General features: G+C 39.1%; 1 protein-coding gene across 1 annotated transcript in view; it reads right to left on the bottom strand.

The window, feature by feature from the left end:
• The window catches only part of PLG (plasminogen), a 43,110-nt gene that overhangs the window by 15,859 nt on the left and 10,405 nt on the right, over positions 1-16,846 (bottom strand). The window contains exons 5-11 of the mRNA XM_007186091.2: positions 15,303-15,442; positions 13,768-13,888; positions 12,066-12,184; positions 10,510-10,672; positions 9,326-9,471; positions 5,929-6,088; positions 62-243 (exon numbers count right to left, since the gene is read on the bottom strand). Of these exons, the coding sequence (XP_007186153.1) occupies positions 62-243; positions 5,929-6,088; positions 9,326-9,471; positions 10,510-10,672; positions 12,066-12,184; positions 13,768-13,888; positions 15,303-15,442 (1,031 nt within the window). The remainder of the gene's footprint in view (positions 1-61; positions 244-5,928; positions 6,089-9,325; positions 9,472-10,509; positions 10,673-12,065; positions 12,185-13,767; positions 13,889-15,302; positions 15,443-16,846) is intronic.

Here is a 16,846-nt window from a genome sequence, read left to right as displayed (position 1 = left end):
TTTTCCATCTCTTATCATCCCGATACCCAACTACATAGATGTCTGGCCACAGACTTCTTACCTGCTTCAGAAGGATCCTCTATACTTGGAACCTGGTCAACAGTCGGAAATTTTGTGACCTGCTCTTGTGTTTCTGAGCATTTCTTCAGGTTACAGAACTCCCATCTGACGCTCGGATCAGTGGTATAACACCAAGGGCTTTTATCAGCATCTGGATTTCTGCAGTAGTTCATTGTCAAGCCACTGTAAATTCCACAACAGTACAGGTCATGAGAGGTGAGCGAACCTTCAGGGGCACCCCAGCTCCCTCTGAATTTTGTTACAACAAAGTGACTGAAATATTTCCATTAAGGTACCAAAGGTACCAATTATTATTATAATGTCACAAGCACAGATGGTCCTCAACTTCTAACAAAGTGGGTAAGTTTTTAAAAATAAGTTATGGTTTTTATTTTAAAAAAATCAAGGGACTTCGCTGGTGGTGCAGCGGTTAAGAATCCGCCTGCCAATGCAGGGGACACGGGTTCGAGCCCTGGTCCGGGAAGATCCCACATGCCGCAGAGCGACTAAGCCCGTGCGCCACAACTACTGAGCCTGCGCTCTAGAGCCCGCGAGCCACAGCTACTGAGCCTGCGAGACACAACTTCTGAGCCCACACGCCACAACTACTGAAGCCCACACGCCTAGAGCCCATGCTCTGCAACAAGAGAAGCCACCGCAGTGAGAAGCCCACGCACCGCAACGAACAGTAGCCCCTGCTTGATGCACTAGAGAAAGCCCGCGTGCAGCAGTGAAGAACCAATGCAGTCCAAAATAAATAAATAAATAAATTTGTTTTTAAAAAAATCAAAAGTAATATATGCTCCATATAAAAACAGATCATATATAAATGTATAAGAGAAAGTATCAGAATGCCTTCCTTTCCCTGGGAATGTTAAATACATTCCCCAGGGATAACCAATATGGATTTTGAAGCATGTATTTTAGATTTTTTTTAAGGCACATACAAATATATCTATATCTCTGGCTTTCTCTCTCTATGTGAGTACATAGGGCTACGGAAGTTGGAACCAAAACATATTTATCCAAGACAGAAAAGACATACAAGATGATATTGACATACAAGATGATATTGATATTCCCAGGCCAGCTCTCTTAGTCTATTTACTCATATTGTATTTTACAATGAAACAAAAACTCATGACAGTAGTATTATTGTAAATATCATAGGTAGATCAAGTGGGTTTGGGGTTTGGAAGGCTTGTGGAAGCCTTCCTGGAAAACTAGCTCCCAGGCAGGATGAGGTTTCCAGAGGGTGCATTCTGGGGCACACGGGGAGGAAGCCCAGACCCCTCTAGCTTGAGCCGCTCGGGGACTGAGGGGAGGGGGTGTGACTAAAGGACAGTGGGACCAAAGGGATGAAGGGAGACGTCTGGATAGACCACGGGGTCTGTGGGAGCTGAATCAGAAACAATGGGATAAGGACATAGCAGACGAGGAGCCTGGGGCTCACTGGGCAACTTGGACCCCCAGGGCTTTGCCCCAGACTCTCAGAAGTCTCAGCCTTGGACTCCCCTTTGCAGCTTACACCCACGGCCTGAGGCTTATGAGATAGTTTGAAACATACCACGTATTATGGGGATCCAACAACACTGTGTCTGTGGGTACTACAGACATGGGACAGTCTCACGCCCAGGCCCACAATTTGAGGAAGCCCGTTAGCAGGTTTCTGAGCCCCTGGATGTGTTCAAAAGCTTGTCATGTGAAACAGACTCCGGCTCTTTTTTTAAAAGTAGTTTGATGAGTTTTGATGAACACACACACCTGTATAACCCACACTCCTAGTGCGCTAGAGAACATTTCCATCAGCCCCAGAAACCTCCCTTGGGTCACTGCTCAATCAGTCTCAGCTGCCCCCCAGACGCAAATACTATTGATTTCTTTCACCATAAATTAGTTTTGCTTTTTCTGGAACTTCATATGAATAGACTCATACAAGTATATATCTTTTTGTGTGTGGCTTCTCTCCTTAGGATAGTGTTTTTGAGCTTTATCCATGCTATTTGAGAGTATCAGTAGCTTGTTCCTTTTTATTTCTGAATAGTATTCCATGGTATGAATATGCCACCAATTATTCATGTTCTTATTGATGGCCACTGAAGTGGTTTCCAGTTTGGGGCTATTTTATGAATAAAGCTGCTAAGAACTTTCTGGTAGATCATTTTGGGGGCTTATGTTTTCATTTCTCTTGGGTGAGTATTCACAAATAGAATTGCAGGTTTGTAGGCAGATGCACGTTTAACTTTATAAGAAAATGTTGGACTGGTTTCCAAAGTGGTTGTTCCGTTTGACATTCCTACCAACGTGTGTGAGAGCTGTAGCAGCTCCCCGTCCTGGGCGCACTTCTTATTTTCTGTCTTTTTGATAACAACCATTGCCATTGGGTATTTAGTAGTATCTCATTGTGGTTATAATTCTTATTTCTCTAATGGCTAAAATGTTGAACATTTTTTCAGGTGCTTATTGACCATTTGTATATCTTTCCCTGTGGAATGTCTATTAAAGTCTTTTGCCCCTTTTTATTAGGTTGTTTGTCTTCTTACTAGTGGGTGGAACGGATCTTTATACATTCTAGATACAAGCCGTTTGTCAGATATATGGGTTGAGACTATTTTTCTCCCAGTCCGTGACTTGTCTATTTTCTTAACAATGACTTGATGAGCAAAGTTTTCATTTTATTAAAGTCCAAATTATAATTTTTTTATAGTGTTTTCTGGATCCTATCCAAAAATGGTTTGCCTTCCCCAAGGTTGTGAAAATAATCTCATGTTTTTTTCTAGAAGCTTTAAATTTCAGCTTTAGTTTTAACCTTTACTTTCAAGTCTAAGAGTTTTCTCAAGTGAATTTGACACGGCAGGTAGGAGTCAAGGTTTTGGGTTTTTTTCCTTTATGGACACTCTTGTTCCAGAACAATTTGGGGGAAAATTTCCTTTTCCTATTGAATTGCTTTGCCAGGTATATTGAAAATCAACTGACCATACATGTTGCGGGTCTGTTTCCAGACTCTCCCTTTTTCCATTTGTATATCTTTTTGCCAGTACCACTGATTCCTGAATTCCTTTGTGATTTCTTTTTTGACTCATGGGTTATTTAGAAATGTGTTCTTTAATTTCCAAATATTTGAGAACTTCCTAAACTTTTCATTATTTATATCTCATTTAATTCTGTTGGCTCAGAAGACACCTGTATATTATTTTAATCCTTTTAAATTTATTGGCACTTATTTCAAGGCCAAGCATATGATATACCTTGGTGAATGTTCCATGTGCACTTGCATGTGTATTCTGCAGTTGGGCATATGTTATATTGGTTTATATTTTCCTCCAAAACTTCTGTATCTTCTCTGAATCTTTCATCTACTTGTCCTACTGTATTGTTTTGGGAGAATTTTTAACTATACAAGAGAGAAGTGAGAAAATCTCCAACTCTAACTGTGGACGCATCTATTTCTCTCTTTAGTTCAGTCAGTTTTTGCTTCATACATCTGAACCCCTGTTATTAGGGTCAACACATCGTTGACCCTAATAACATCGGGTCAATGCATCGTTAACGCTTTTTAGCATCGTTAACGCTTTTTAGCATCGTTAACGCTTTTTACTTCAAAAATGGCCTTTTTATCTCTGGTATATTTCTTATCCTAAGTTTATTTTGTCTGTCTGATGTTAAAAACCATTCTAGCTTTCTTTTGATTCGTGTTTTTATGGTATTAATTTTCCATATTTTGATTTTTAACTTATTTATGTCTTTATATTTAAAGAGCATGTATTGTAAAGAGACCATAACTGCTCTTTGGTTTTTATTCAACTTGACAATCTCTGCCTTCTAATTGCATTGTTTTATCCTTTTTATATTTAATAAACGTATTGATATGGCTGAGTTTAAGTCTAACATCATTCTATTTATGTTCCGTTTGTACCATGCCTTCTTTACTCTTTTTCTCTCCTTTTCTTCTTTCTTTTGGATTAATTGAATATCCTTATTATTATCTATTCCTCTGAGTTTTCATTTTCAGTGGTTACTCTAGGATTTACAATATCCCTCTCTAACTTACCACATTCAAACGTGTATTAATATTATGCAGCATCATGGATAATGTAAGAAAATTAGAACAGTAATGTCTACTGTAATGTAATGTCATGTCATGTCATGTAATTGTAACAGTAATGTCTTCTGTATTGTCTACCTGATGGTAAAGCCATCCAGTGAATTTTTCATTTAAGATACATATTTAAATATATATATATATTTAGTTCTTAAATATATATATATATATATTTAGTTCTGTCTTTTCCATTTGCCTCTTTTATAGTTTCCTTTCTCTTTAGATTATCCATTTGATTCTTTTATGTTCCTATTCTTCTTTAAATCCTTAAACACAATTATAATATCTTTCAGAATTTTTTGTCTGCCAATTCCATCATTTCTATCATTTCTGAGTCTGTATTGACTGATTTTTCTCCTCATTATGGATCACATTTAATGATCTTTGCATGTCTAGAAATTTTTAAATTTCTGCCAGACATTATAGATACCACATTACTGAGTGGCTTGGTTTTGTTATTTTCCTCTCAAGAGTGTTGACTTTTCTTCTGGCAAACAGTTAATTTACTTGGAGATCATTTTGATCATTTTAGGATTGCTTTAAAGCTTTGCTAGGGTGTTTTTCTAGAGTAACCTTTATTCCAGGAATACACTAATCCTACTCCTAAAGTGTGACTTTTCTGGATTCCTTACTGAATGCCCAAGGTGTCCCATGAAGTCTCTCCTCTCTGGCTAGTAAGAATCCCAACTCTGCAAACACAGGATCTCCTAGTGCTGTGTGAGTTCTATAATCTCCGTTTATCTCACTGTTCCCTGTTAGTTGTTCTTCGTCCCACTAACATTGTGGAATCTCTCCCTGTGCATTTGCAGCTTCATATTCAGCCAGAGACTTAAGGAGAACTCTATACATATTTCTGGAGCTCCTTCTCTGCACAGATCCTTCCTCATTATTACCCAACCTACTAAATCCAAGCTGCCTCACTAATCCCCAACTCCAATCTCTGCCTCCTCAGTTTAGCAAGACTGTTGTGGTCTGCTTTGGTTCCATCTCCTTGCACCGCAGTCCAGGAAGTATCTCCAGGAAGAAAACCAGGGTACTTGTAAATTTCTTCTAATTTATTTTCTTTTCTGAAAAGTCTCGGTCCTGCGCTGTCTGTTGTCCGTCATGTGAAAACAGTTTTTCCATATGTTTTACAGCCATTTATCGCAGAAAAGCTGGTCTGACCAGACCTAGTTTTTGTCCATCTATATGTCCATTTTGCCTATCAGTATCTGTATATTTTCTGACTCTAATCTGCCTTCTTGCTTTTGCTCCTAATATTCTGGTAACTCATATCCCTTTAGACCACTAGTGCTCAGGACCCAATTTATCTACACAGGTCAGGTGAAAAATACTTACATTTATCACCTGGTGGTGATAAATATTTATATTTATTACTCAATGACAAACACAAAACCCCTTCAGGAGTTGGAGGATGAAATGATAAAATTCCATAGTTGAAAGACCACACTGATCTTTAGCAGGTGCTGTGGAATGATGCTATTTCTAAGCTCTTGATCATTGTTCTTCTGAGCTTTTTACGACTATGACCTCAGCCCCTCTATATCTCCCACCCTGCTTCTGCAAAACTACTCAGGAAAGATAGCCAGCCTCTAGCTTCTCTTCTTTCAGAAATTTTGCTCAAAAGCAAGCTGCCTGAGACATTTTGTCTCATAGTCTGGAGCCAAAGGAAATTTGGTCCTAAGATGTTTGTTTAAAGCATGGCCCTTTTAACAGGAATTTAAGTTGGCTGTTGCTCCTATAATGGTTAAAAATCAAAGACGTACGCATTTGGGTAGTTTGCTGGGGTCTTCTGGTGCCGGTGTGGTATCATCGATGACCAAGATTGACATTTCCTTCCTGTGACAGTAGTGGATGATGTCCCTCGATAGCTCTGCCCATTACCCTGGTAGCAGTCCTGGGCTACAGGAGTTTGTTCGGGTGGTACTGAAATGGAAATAGAAGAAATCAGTAAATAATGACTAGAACAGAGAAATATGTGAAATAATTTATTAAACAAACAGAATAGTCATCTCTGGGAACTAACACTCTTCTCTTTTACATATTGGCAGGCAGATGGACATGCAAAGTAAACAATAGATCCATAACATTCTAAAACTTTAATGACCTAACTTTTTGGTAAATATTTAATTTAAAACACAGAAAAAAATAAGCAGGGCAGAGGGCTTATAACTGGACATTGCACTCGTGTGCAAGCTCTCTTCTATGGATCTCCACTGGGAGATCATGAGAACAACTGGGCAGGTCTCCAGAAAGAGACACATTCATTGGTGTAGGCTGCAGGTGATGACAGGGTGACAGTGAGGAAGACATGAAAACCCTGTGCATTTCCTGAGATTCTTTGCTTATACAAAGCCAAAACCTCAAGCTGCTGGGGAGTGGGGCAGGAAATGGTCCTGCATCCAGGACTAAGGCAAAGATCCACTGCTTCTCGGGGAGGTGTAGGGCGAAAATCTTATTACCCTGGAGGAGGGGCAGAAAATTCTCTTGTGCCAGGATACTTCACCAGCCCAAAACAGAAGTCTGCTACTCTTCCACCCAAGACTCACCCCACATACAAGTTAGAGTTTAGCTCCATGGGAAGAAGGGGCAAGAATACTGAGAAACGTTACCTTCAAAACCCAGGTGCACAGAGTCTATCTAAGGCTGAGGGTAAACCAGGAAGATAGAGAATGCCTACCTCCACCAAAATCTTAGCAGTGAGTAACAAGAAACAGTAGTCTACCACAAGGGTCAGTTTAGAAGTGTGGCATGACCCCCCTCTGTGGTGCAGGCATGCAGTGATTGCTAAAAATTGAGAAGGGATTAGGAATACTGAGAAAACTCTTCAGCACCCCAGACCCTACTCTAAGCACAAAGTGATTTCACCCCATCACTGCAGGGATTTGAAACCTATGGTTCACTTAAGGTAAAAGCAGCAACAACAAAACCCAAATTCCTTCTATCTGCTAATTATATCAGTTCAATTATCCACATAACATACTGATAAAAGAAGAAGGGTGCCCATTTCAAAGTGTAAATAATATTTGCTTCAATAGTTATTGTTCCTCTACATATATACCCAGCATTTGATTAAAAATTACAAGACACACCAAAAAAAAAAAAAAAAAAGGAAAAAAAAGCCACTGTTGAGTGGTAAACAATCAACAGCTCCAGATTCAGTGATGACTCAGAGCCAGACAGAGATGTGGAGACTATCTGATTGAGATTATAAGGTAACTGTGATAATATGTTGAAGGATCTTGTACTACAATATGCATGGATAGGTGAAGAATTTCAGCAGAGATGGAAACTCTTTTTAAAAAAAAAAAAAAAGAATAAAATGCAAACACTAGAAATAAAAACCATGTTATCAGAGATGAAAAATTCCTTCAATGGGCTGATCAAGAGATTAAACACAACTGAGGAAAGAATCAGTGAACTTGAAAATAGATTGATAAATATTAAACTGACATACAAAGAGAAAGAGAAAAAAACAGTGGGGGGAAAAAAGTAGAACAAGCATATAAGAGGTATGAGGCAATATGAAATGGACTAATATTTGGGTGATTGAAGTCCCAAAAAGGAAAACAGAGAGAGAGACAGAGCAGGGGAAAGAAACATTTGAGCAGTAATGACTGAGAATTTTACAAAAGTCATGAAAATCAACAATCAGCAAACACCAGAAGCTCAGAGAACTTCAAGCAGGATAAATACCATAAATAAATAAGTAAACAAACAAACAGACTCACTTAGATACACCATAATCAACTGCTGAAAACTGAAGATGAGAGAAAGTCTTAAAGGCAACCAGAGAAAAAAGAAATATTAGATACAGAGGAACACAGATAATATTTCCATCAGAAACTACTCAGAACAGAAGGTAATGGAGTAACATCTTTAAAGTGGTAAAAGGGGAAAACAATTGTCCACCCAGAATTCTATATCCAACAAAAATTATTTTTTAAAATTGAAGGCAATATAAAGACTCTTTCTGACATACGAATGCTGAAAGACTTCATCATCAACAGACTTGTATTACAAGAAATGGTAAAGGCTAAGTTTTTTACAGGAAGAACATGACATCAGATGGAAATTGGAGAACCAACAAAAAGAAACGAAGCACAGCAGAAATGGTAGAAATAAACAAATGAAAGTAAATATAAAAGATTTTTTTATTTATAATTGCTTTAAAACATGACTGTTCAGGGCAAAAATAGTATCAATTTATTGTGAGATTTCTAACATAATAGAAGTAAACTCTTTGAGAACAATAGCACAATATTTTGGGAGGGAGGAAATAGTACAATGTTGTAAGATTCTTACATTATACATCAAGTAAAATAATATTATTTGTAGGTGGAATATGATAAGTTAATGATGTATATTGTAAACATTAAAAAATACTAAAATCAGTGGTAATGAGGCAATACAAAATACTCAATTAATGCAAAGGTGGAGAAAGATGAAAAAAGGAACAAAATTCAAATAGGACAAGTAGAAATAACTAATTTGATGGTAGATTTAAATCCAACCATGTTAACAATTACATTAAATGCAAACAGTCTAAACATCTCAATTAAAAGACTGACTGAGGGGAAAAAAAGATATATCATCCAAACGCTAGTAAAACTAGAGCTCTTATGGCTGTATTCATTTCAGCAAAAGTAGACTTTAGAACAAGGACTATTTCTAGAGATAAGGAGAGATATTACATAATGATAAAGGGGTCATTTCTTCAAAAAGACAACAATCCTAAGTGTGTCTGCGCCTGACGAAGAGCTCCAGAATATATAAAGCAAACACAAAACTGAAACGAACAGCTGAAGCTGGAAACGTCACCATTCATTTCTCAGTAAGCGATAGGACAGGAGACAGAAAATTAGTAAGGATTCAGAAGAACTAAACAATACTAACCAACTTGACCTAATTGGCTTTTGTAGAACACTCTACCCAACAATAGCAGAAGCCAGATTCTGCATGTGAAACAGTCACCAAGAGGGCCTTATTCTGAACCACAAAACAAGCCTCAACACATTGAAAATAAGTGAAATCATAAGGCATGTTCTCTGACCACAACACAATGAAACCGTAAACAAAGCTACTGTATATTGTGCTACTACTGGAGTAGACAAATACAGAGTGCATTGGAGCTCTCAGTAAGCTCTCATTGCCCTTGCTTACCTGGGGCATCCAAATGTTCCGCGGATAATGGAGAAGACTCACAGGATGGTATCGTGCAGTATTCCCACCTCACTTCACTGTTGGTTGTATAGCACCATGGACCTGTTTCTCCATCAGGGTTACGACAATAGTTTTCTTCCAAATTTCTGAAAAAGAAGTGACTGTGAGTTTGGTTTTCCAAAAAGGCTAAAGAAATAACAAAGTGCACACACGCTTGTTAATAGTGATGTTGGCTATGTATCCAGCTAATTCTCTAGAATTATGCAAACTGAATAATGGGTGGGAACTTAAGCAGAGCAGGATTCCAGAGAATTATGGCACAGATGCTTCTCTTGGGTGAAATGATTGAAATATATTCCTTGGCTGTGTCTAATGAAGCAAAATAGGTCTTTTCCCACAGCTTTGGGCACTGTGCTGTATGCTGGAAACACAATGGATATTTTCTACACTGTTTTGCCTCCAAAAGCGTGTATCGGGCTTCCCTGGTGGCGCAGTGGTTGAGAATCTGCCTGCTAATGCAGGGGACACGGGTTCGAGCCCTGGTCTGGGAGGATCCCACATGCTGCGGAGCAGCTGGGCCCGTGAGCCACAACTACTGAGCCTGCGCGTCTGGAGCCTGTGCCCCGCAACGGGAGGGGCCGCGATAGTGAAAGGCCCGCGCACCGCGATGAAGAGCGGTCTCCGCACCGCGATGAAGAGTGGCCCCCGCTTGCCGCAACTAGAGAAAGCCCTCGCACGAACCGAAGACCCAACACAGCCAAAAATAAAATAATAAATAAATAAATAAAGTAGCTATAAATTAAAAAAAAAAAAAAAAAAGCGTGTATCATAGCCCTGAAATTTAAATGTTCTCAAGCCTTACTGTACGTTTAGTACAAATGTCAAAATGTTGCTGAAACCCACTCCGAGGTTACTGATTTAGTAGATCTACAATAGGGTCTAAGAATTTGCGTTTCTAACAAATTTCCTGATAATCCTGATGCCGCTGGCCTGGGAAACCACATTTTGAGAACCAGTGTTCTAGGAAAATCAGCGCTAAATTTCACTTCCCTTGCATGTGACTTGACCAGTTTTCATTCCCAAATGCTGTAAGCCTAGGTTTCTATTGTCACTAACACCAAGGCAAAGTCAATGGGATTTCACTTTCCATCCAGCTGACCGGGAAGAGACCAGAGCAGACTCACCTGCAGGGAAAGTTTTCTGGGGTCCTGTTGTGCTTGTGGGGTGTCTGATCACCCCAGCGTTGACAGGTGTGCCCAGATACGGTGACAGCCACTGTCCCTCGATAGTTTTCGCCTCTTCCCTTCAGACACTGATATGTTGGCCCAGAAGATGGTGGAGGTGTTGCTTAAATGGGAAAAATACATGACAGTGAATGTTTTTTAAGTAAAGGATTCACAGATGGATATTATGGGGGATGGGTAGATGCAGGGAGCATCAGCCTGTCTTCTTTTCCACTCATCCTCCCAGATATTGGCATTTGAAAAATTTTTATCATTTTTCAGAAGAAGTTGATGTGGTAGAATCGATGTTTCCAAGACCATCTCATGAGGAACTCCTCCAGCGATAAGACCCTTGGAGTAGATGCTTCTTTCTATATTCTGTTTTCTCTATATTCTAAGCTCATCACACACAGTAAGCATCAACATGTGTCACATCCCACCCCAAATCTGCACGTGTACCAACAATCCAACTTCCTTTATGAAGAATAAATTATTCATTAAGTAAACATAACTGGCTGACCCCCAATATTCCGCAAAGCCAAACAACAGTCCATGGGAAGAAAGAAAATAGTGTCTCCAAGGAAAAGGGTATGCAGTGAGAAGTCAAGAAATTCTTAAGACACACTGCCATATATAAAACAGGTAAACAAAAATTTACTGTATAGCACATGGAACTATATTCAATATCTTGTAATAAACTATAATGGAAAAGAATCAGGTGAAAAAGAATATATATATATGTATATATATATCTATAACCAAATCACTTTGCTGTACACCCAAAACTAACACAATATTGTAAATCAACTATACTTCAATTAAAAAAAAAAAAGAAAGTCTCAAGAAATAAAAGAAGATGACAGAAAGAGAAACTGATGTGCATAAGGAAGGAGAGTACCGAGGCACTTCAGCCTCCCGAAGGATGACCATCAGAGCGAAGAACAGGAAGCCAGCCCTCACGGCCTACTGAGTCCTTTTTAATGGTCTCAGATGCCCTTGTTCAGTGCCTTGCTTCAGATTCTCATAGAAGGAAAATATTATAAAATTGTTTTTTCCAACTCATTCCTGCTAGGTCTACCATTTCATCTTCTCCCCGACCTCTCTTCTCCTGTTGCTCCCTCCCAAGTTGAACATACTGAAAAACTGGACATCCAGAGACACCTCTTTGCTTACAGTTAAAAAGAACTCTGGTTGATAATGAAATCCATGTACCAGAAGGCATGGGTCTTATTTGCCTTTAGCACTAGAGAACCATAAGGGTCAGAGATGGTTCCCAAAAGCCTACATTCATCTGTACTCAAAAAAGGCAAAAGTCTCTGATACGGGACCAAAAAACCCCATAGTAACTAGATACTCTGATCAATTACCTACAGTAACTAATAAATTGTTTTAAAAGAGTAATCACATCCCACGGAATTTATAGGGCAATTTTCAGGCATCGCACTCAGGCACAGCACTCTTGATTCCAAGAGAAGAACAGGTGAAGATCCCTGAGGACTAGGTATGAGCATACTTACTACATCTCGGGATGTCACAGAATTCCCAGCGTTTGCTGGGATGGGTGGTGAAACACCATGGGCGGGGCTCCCCATCAGGGTTACGACAGTAATTCATCTTCAGATTCTTGTTTGGAAATCTGAATGTGCAAGAAGGATTTTAACAGCACTGAACACTTACATCCACGGATGAGAATCATTTCAAATGAGCAAATATTGAGCACCTGCTGTGTGCTAGGCACAGTCAGGCACCCAAGGAGGTGACTGGATGAAGGTTATTCTCAGTGGGATGACAATCTCATAAGAAACATTAGCCGAGTATTCTAAGGATTGTTTTTCTAACAGTTTACATGTGCAAAAATCATAGAATGGGATCAACTTTATCATTTTGGCCATCTGGAAAACCGATGTAAGCCAACTCCAATTATTCAGCTGCAAATAATAGCAATTTTTAAAACACAAAGTACTTACTGGCTAGAGATAGTCATCTAGTAAACAGTGCAGCCTAGAAGTTGGTGTCTTCATAGTTTAAAGGAATGGTCCTTCTGATCTACTCGGTTCTGGTCCTGCTAGCCTTTGAGCTTGTAGAAACTGAGACGGATAAGCTATGCTCCTGTGTGCAGGCCAGAGAGTCCCCTCAACAACAGGGACCCAGTGACTGAGACTGTGAGATGCACGCCACGCCTCGTGCCCCTCTGGGCTCATTTCGCGTCCCTTCCTGAGACTGTAAATGCTTAGTCAGGATGGACAGAGCAACCAGCAGTGGCTTAAGCAATCCTCTTGCAGGATTGCTTTCCTGAAAGTAAATTTACCCAGTTTCCTGAAAGTAAATTTACCCAATTCTGAGCCTTAAGGCTTTACTGTATTTCTTCTTTGGAATACAATAGGGAAAGGAAAATGGCAACAGCTGTGTTTTAAGATAGCTATTTGGAATGGAAGGTACAGAAATTCAGTGGAGCTGTTTTCTACACTGAAATATGTGACTTAGTCCCTTTGCCTATAAGTTTTTATAAGTCCCGTTATAATGCTATAGTCGTCATGGAAAGAAGAGAAAGACCGAAGCAGCTACAGAGAGGGAGGTGTTTTAAGTACAATTAATGTGTACAATTAAGTACAATTAATTAGAAGATGTAGAACATTGTACTCTAGAACTAATCATTACTTTCTAGATCAGGGACTCATTTCTATTATAGATTCATGATCCCCTTTGAGAAGCTAGTGAAAGTTAGGAATCCTCAACCCCAGAAAAATGTACTGATATAAATACACATAAAATGTTGAGGGGTTCACAAAGCCCTAAAGCCCATCCACAGATCATAGGCTAGGAAGCCTTGAATCTCATCAGTGTGAAGGAAAAGGAAAGGAAGAAAGAGAAGAGGGAAATATTTGCAAAATACACAAGTGAGATATATCTGTTTTTCTTAAATTTTTATGCGCCTACGAATTAGCCGGGAATCTGGTTATAAGGCAAATTCAGATTCAGTGGGTCTGAGATTCTGCATTTCTAACAAACTCTCAGATGATATCTCTCTTCCATGGACCACATTTTGAGTAGTAAGAGTGTATCCTTCATTTGCAGTCATGTGGGAAGATTCAAACTTTGAAATTCAAAAACATCAGGTATGTTCACTATTTGAGGAATGCTAAAATATCTAAATAACATTAAATTACCCATAACACTGCAGAGTCATAAACATCTAATTCCACTCCCAGTGAGGCTTACTTGGCAGGAATGTATCCATGAGCATGTGGGCTCTGAGAATCCCAGGCCTGGCAATCAAGTCCAGATACGGTCTTGGAAATTTTGCCCTCATAATTTTCTCCACTGCAATGCATACATTCATCTGGGCAGAATGGACAAGAAGGAAAGGAAGAAAGAAGATGAAATGGATGAAGCAAAACGGAGTAAAAACTAGAATCCCACTAGAAATGTCTGATACCTTTGCCACTTGTTCGATGTACTTTTCCAACAATCACTTGGCAACAAAATTGGCAATAAAGGCTTAATTTTCTAATACAATCTAAAACGTCATTCTCTTTTTCAAATGGTAAAATTAGTATATTTTGGTTAATACCTTCTCAACTCTTATAGTCTTGACCAAATCCAGAAACTCCATAATGCCATGTCTTCAAAGTGGGATGTGTGGTCCTTGGTGGGTGGGAAGGGGACGAGGGAGAGGTTGCACATAATCTCAGGAGTCTGTAAGTTCTCTACTAGAATTTTTTAATATTTGGGGTCCCCATTCCAATAGCGGTCTTTAAAAATTTCTATGAAATTATTCTGATCATATGGATAACTGCCAAATAAGCCAGCACCCTCTCAGGATTTTAGTGCTAGGGTTTTTGCTTGTGTTCATGACCTCACGCGGGAACAATATTCACCTAAAGGGACAGTGCTTCTGTTTTTATATTATTGAGAAGCATAACTGGCTGTTTTTCTTTCTTACATCACTTAAAAATGGAAACTTTGGAATACTTGAAAGAACAAGGTGCAGCAAAGTAATATAAGACTTTAATTTTTATGGGGTAATAAGGAAAACTGAAGCAGACTTGATGCAAAAATGATGCTCTCATGTCAGTGAAAGGCCAAATGACCTCATAACATAGTGTACAAGTAGAGGATCCCCATGGTTGGAATAGACAAAGTGATGGGGAAGTGAGCCTTCACATGGTACATACACTATCCATGTGGTTACACATATCTCACCCTTGTTCATTCCCCCATAGCACCAATAAATGTAGCAGGAAATGTGAAATGAACATTTTTCAATAGGATGTTTTAAATCTTTAGCATTGACTTTTGAGGTGCACTATTAAATTGATTGGTCCATTAAAACAATAGAATCCTGACTTAAAAACTAGTTCGTTGCTTGGTTTCAATGAAACAACAAAGTCTACCATGTTAAATTAATATTGTGTATTTGAATTGTATTGATTTTGTGGTTTTATTTTAATGATTTAATTGCAAATATGTTTTTGGCTTTAGACTGTGTCAGAGCTTTAAGCATAAGAAGTTTGCATCTAGAGTTTATATCTAGTTTTATATTAGTCCCTGTTGAAGTACATTTTAATAAAAATAATTTAGATCAATAATGGAAAATATGCAAAATTGGTCCTTTCCAAGAGGTCATGTATTACTTGATTCTGTCAAACACAGCACTGATTGATTATTAATATCTCTGTAGAAAATTGATTTACAGCAAATTACTCCACAGACGAAGGGCAGATAAGAAAGCATTTTCTAGAGCCACCCCTGACCTTCACATTCAGGAATGTCGCAGTAGTCGTATCTCGTGCCTGGATCTGTGGTGTAGCACCAAGGTCCCATCTTATCATTGTCTGGGTTCCTGCAGTAGTTCTCCTCCAATCCCGCGAAAGGATATTTTTCAGGTGAAAAGCTGTGGAGGATGAAAAAGAACTCCTTTGACTATATTTTTAAAATCAGCATGTTATCAGCAAGGCAGGATAAGACACCCTTTCTTTCCCATCTGTGATTCGAGGTTGTGTCATCCAAATGCATTTCGGCTATGTTCTATAGCATTTGTGTCACCCAATTTTCAGTGTCTCTGCTGATAGCCTGCTTCAGTAGTGTAGCTACTATTACTATTATTACTATGTGGACAGCCAAGTCCTGGAAGTAGAGCCAAAGTGTCTTTATGCACAGTAGAAATACAAAGCCCTCAAAAGCCTGCCAAATTCATGATGCATTCCTAACACCTGCTTTTGTCAGTTGCCCTTCTCTCTGTAAAAGTAATAGAAGTTAACACCCTTTTGTCTGTGTGAACTCTGCACGAGGTATTACACTGAAATTTCTCTATACATTCTCTAATGTAGTCTTAACAAAAATCCCTATCAGGAAGGTGTTATTATTCCCATTTTACAGATAAGAAAACTGAGGCACAGCCATGTGAAACAAATCAAATCTTGCCTAAGTTTGAGCAGTTAATAAGTAGTATCTCAAGGGTTTAAAGTCAGATCTGTCTGATGCCAAATTCCACATCCTCTCTGAGTTGCGTCCAGAATTAATGGGAGACTGGGAGGATGGAGTGAAGATCATTTTCAGAGATGAGTTGCTATGTAGCGATAAGAAATTAGATTAAAAACCTAAGACTTGGGACTTCCCTGGTGATCCAGTGGTAAAGAATCTGCCTTGCAATGCAGTGGATGCAGGTTCGATCCCTGGTCAGGGAACTAAGATCCCACATGCTGCGGGGCAACTAAGCCCGTGTGCCACAACTACAGAGCCCTGGAGCCTGCACGCCACAACTAGAGAAGAGAAAAAACCCACATGCCACAACCAGAGAGAAGCCCGTGCACCTCAACAAAAGATCCCGCATGCCTCAACAAAGATCCTGCGTGCCTTGACTAAGACCCGACGCAGCCAAACATAAATTTAAAAAAAAAACAAAAACAAAAACCTAAGACTTAGAATCTGAAATGGTAGCTCTTGTTTCTGGTTCTTCTACGTACCTGTTTTTGGTAGATTTGGTACCCCCAGGATCTCAGTTTCCTCATCTGCTGGGGTAGAGATGGCCTATATTATCGCTAAGGCCCTTGACATTCCATGATTTGGCCATTTGGTTTAATCATTTTAACCTCAATAAGCCTTAATGTGCTGGGAATATGAGACCTGCCCATCTCATAGGGATGCATAAAGGCAATTTGTTTGGGTAGGGGAGGGGGAAGGGTCATAGACACTAAATTCCCACTTGATAAGCATTGTTAATGAGAACTTAATCCACCTAATACCATATTGGGCAAAGCACAAAAAGGAAGACACTAAAATAAATAATAGGCAAGTT

This window comes from Balaenoptera acutorostrata, chromosome 14, assembly GCF_949987535.1.
Source record: "Balaenoptera acutorostrata chromosome 14, mBalAcu1.1, whole genome shotgun sequence".
Taxonomy (NCBI): Eukaryota; Metazoa; Chordata; class Mammalia; order Artiodactyla; family Balaenopteridae; genus Balaenoptera; species Balaenoptera acutorostrata.
This window is presented reverse-complemented; position numbering and strand designations above follow the sequence as displayed.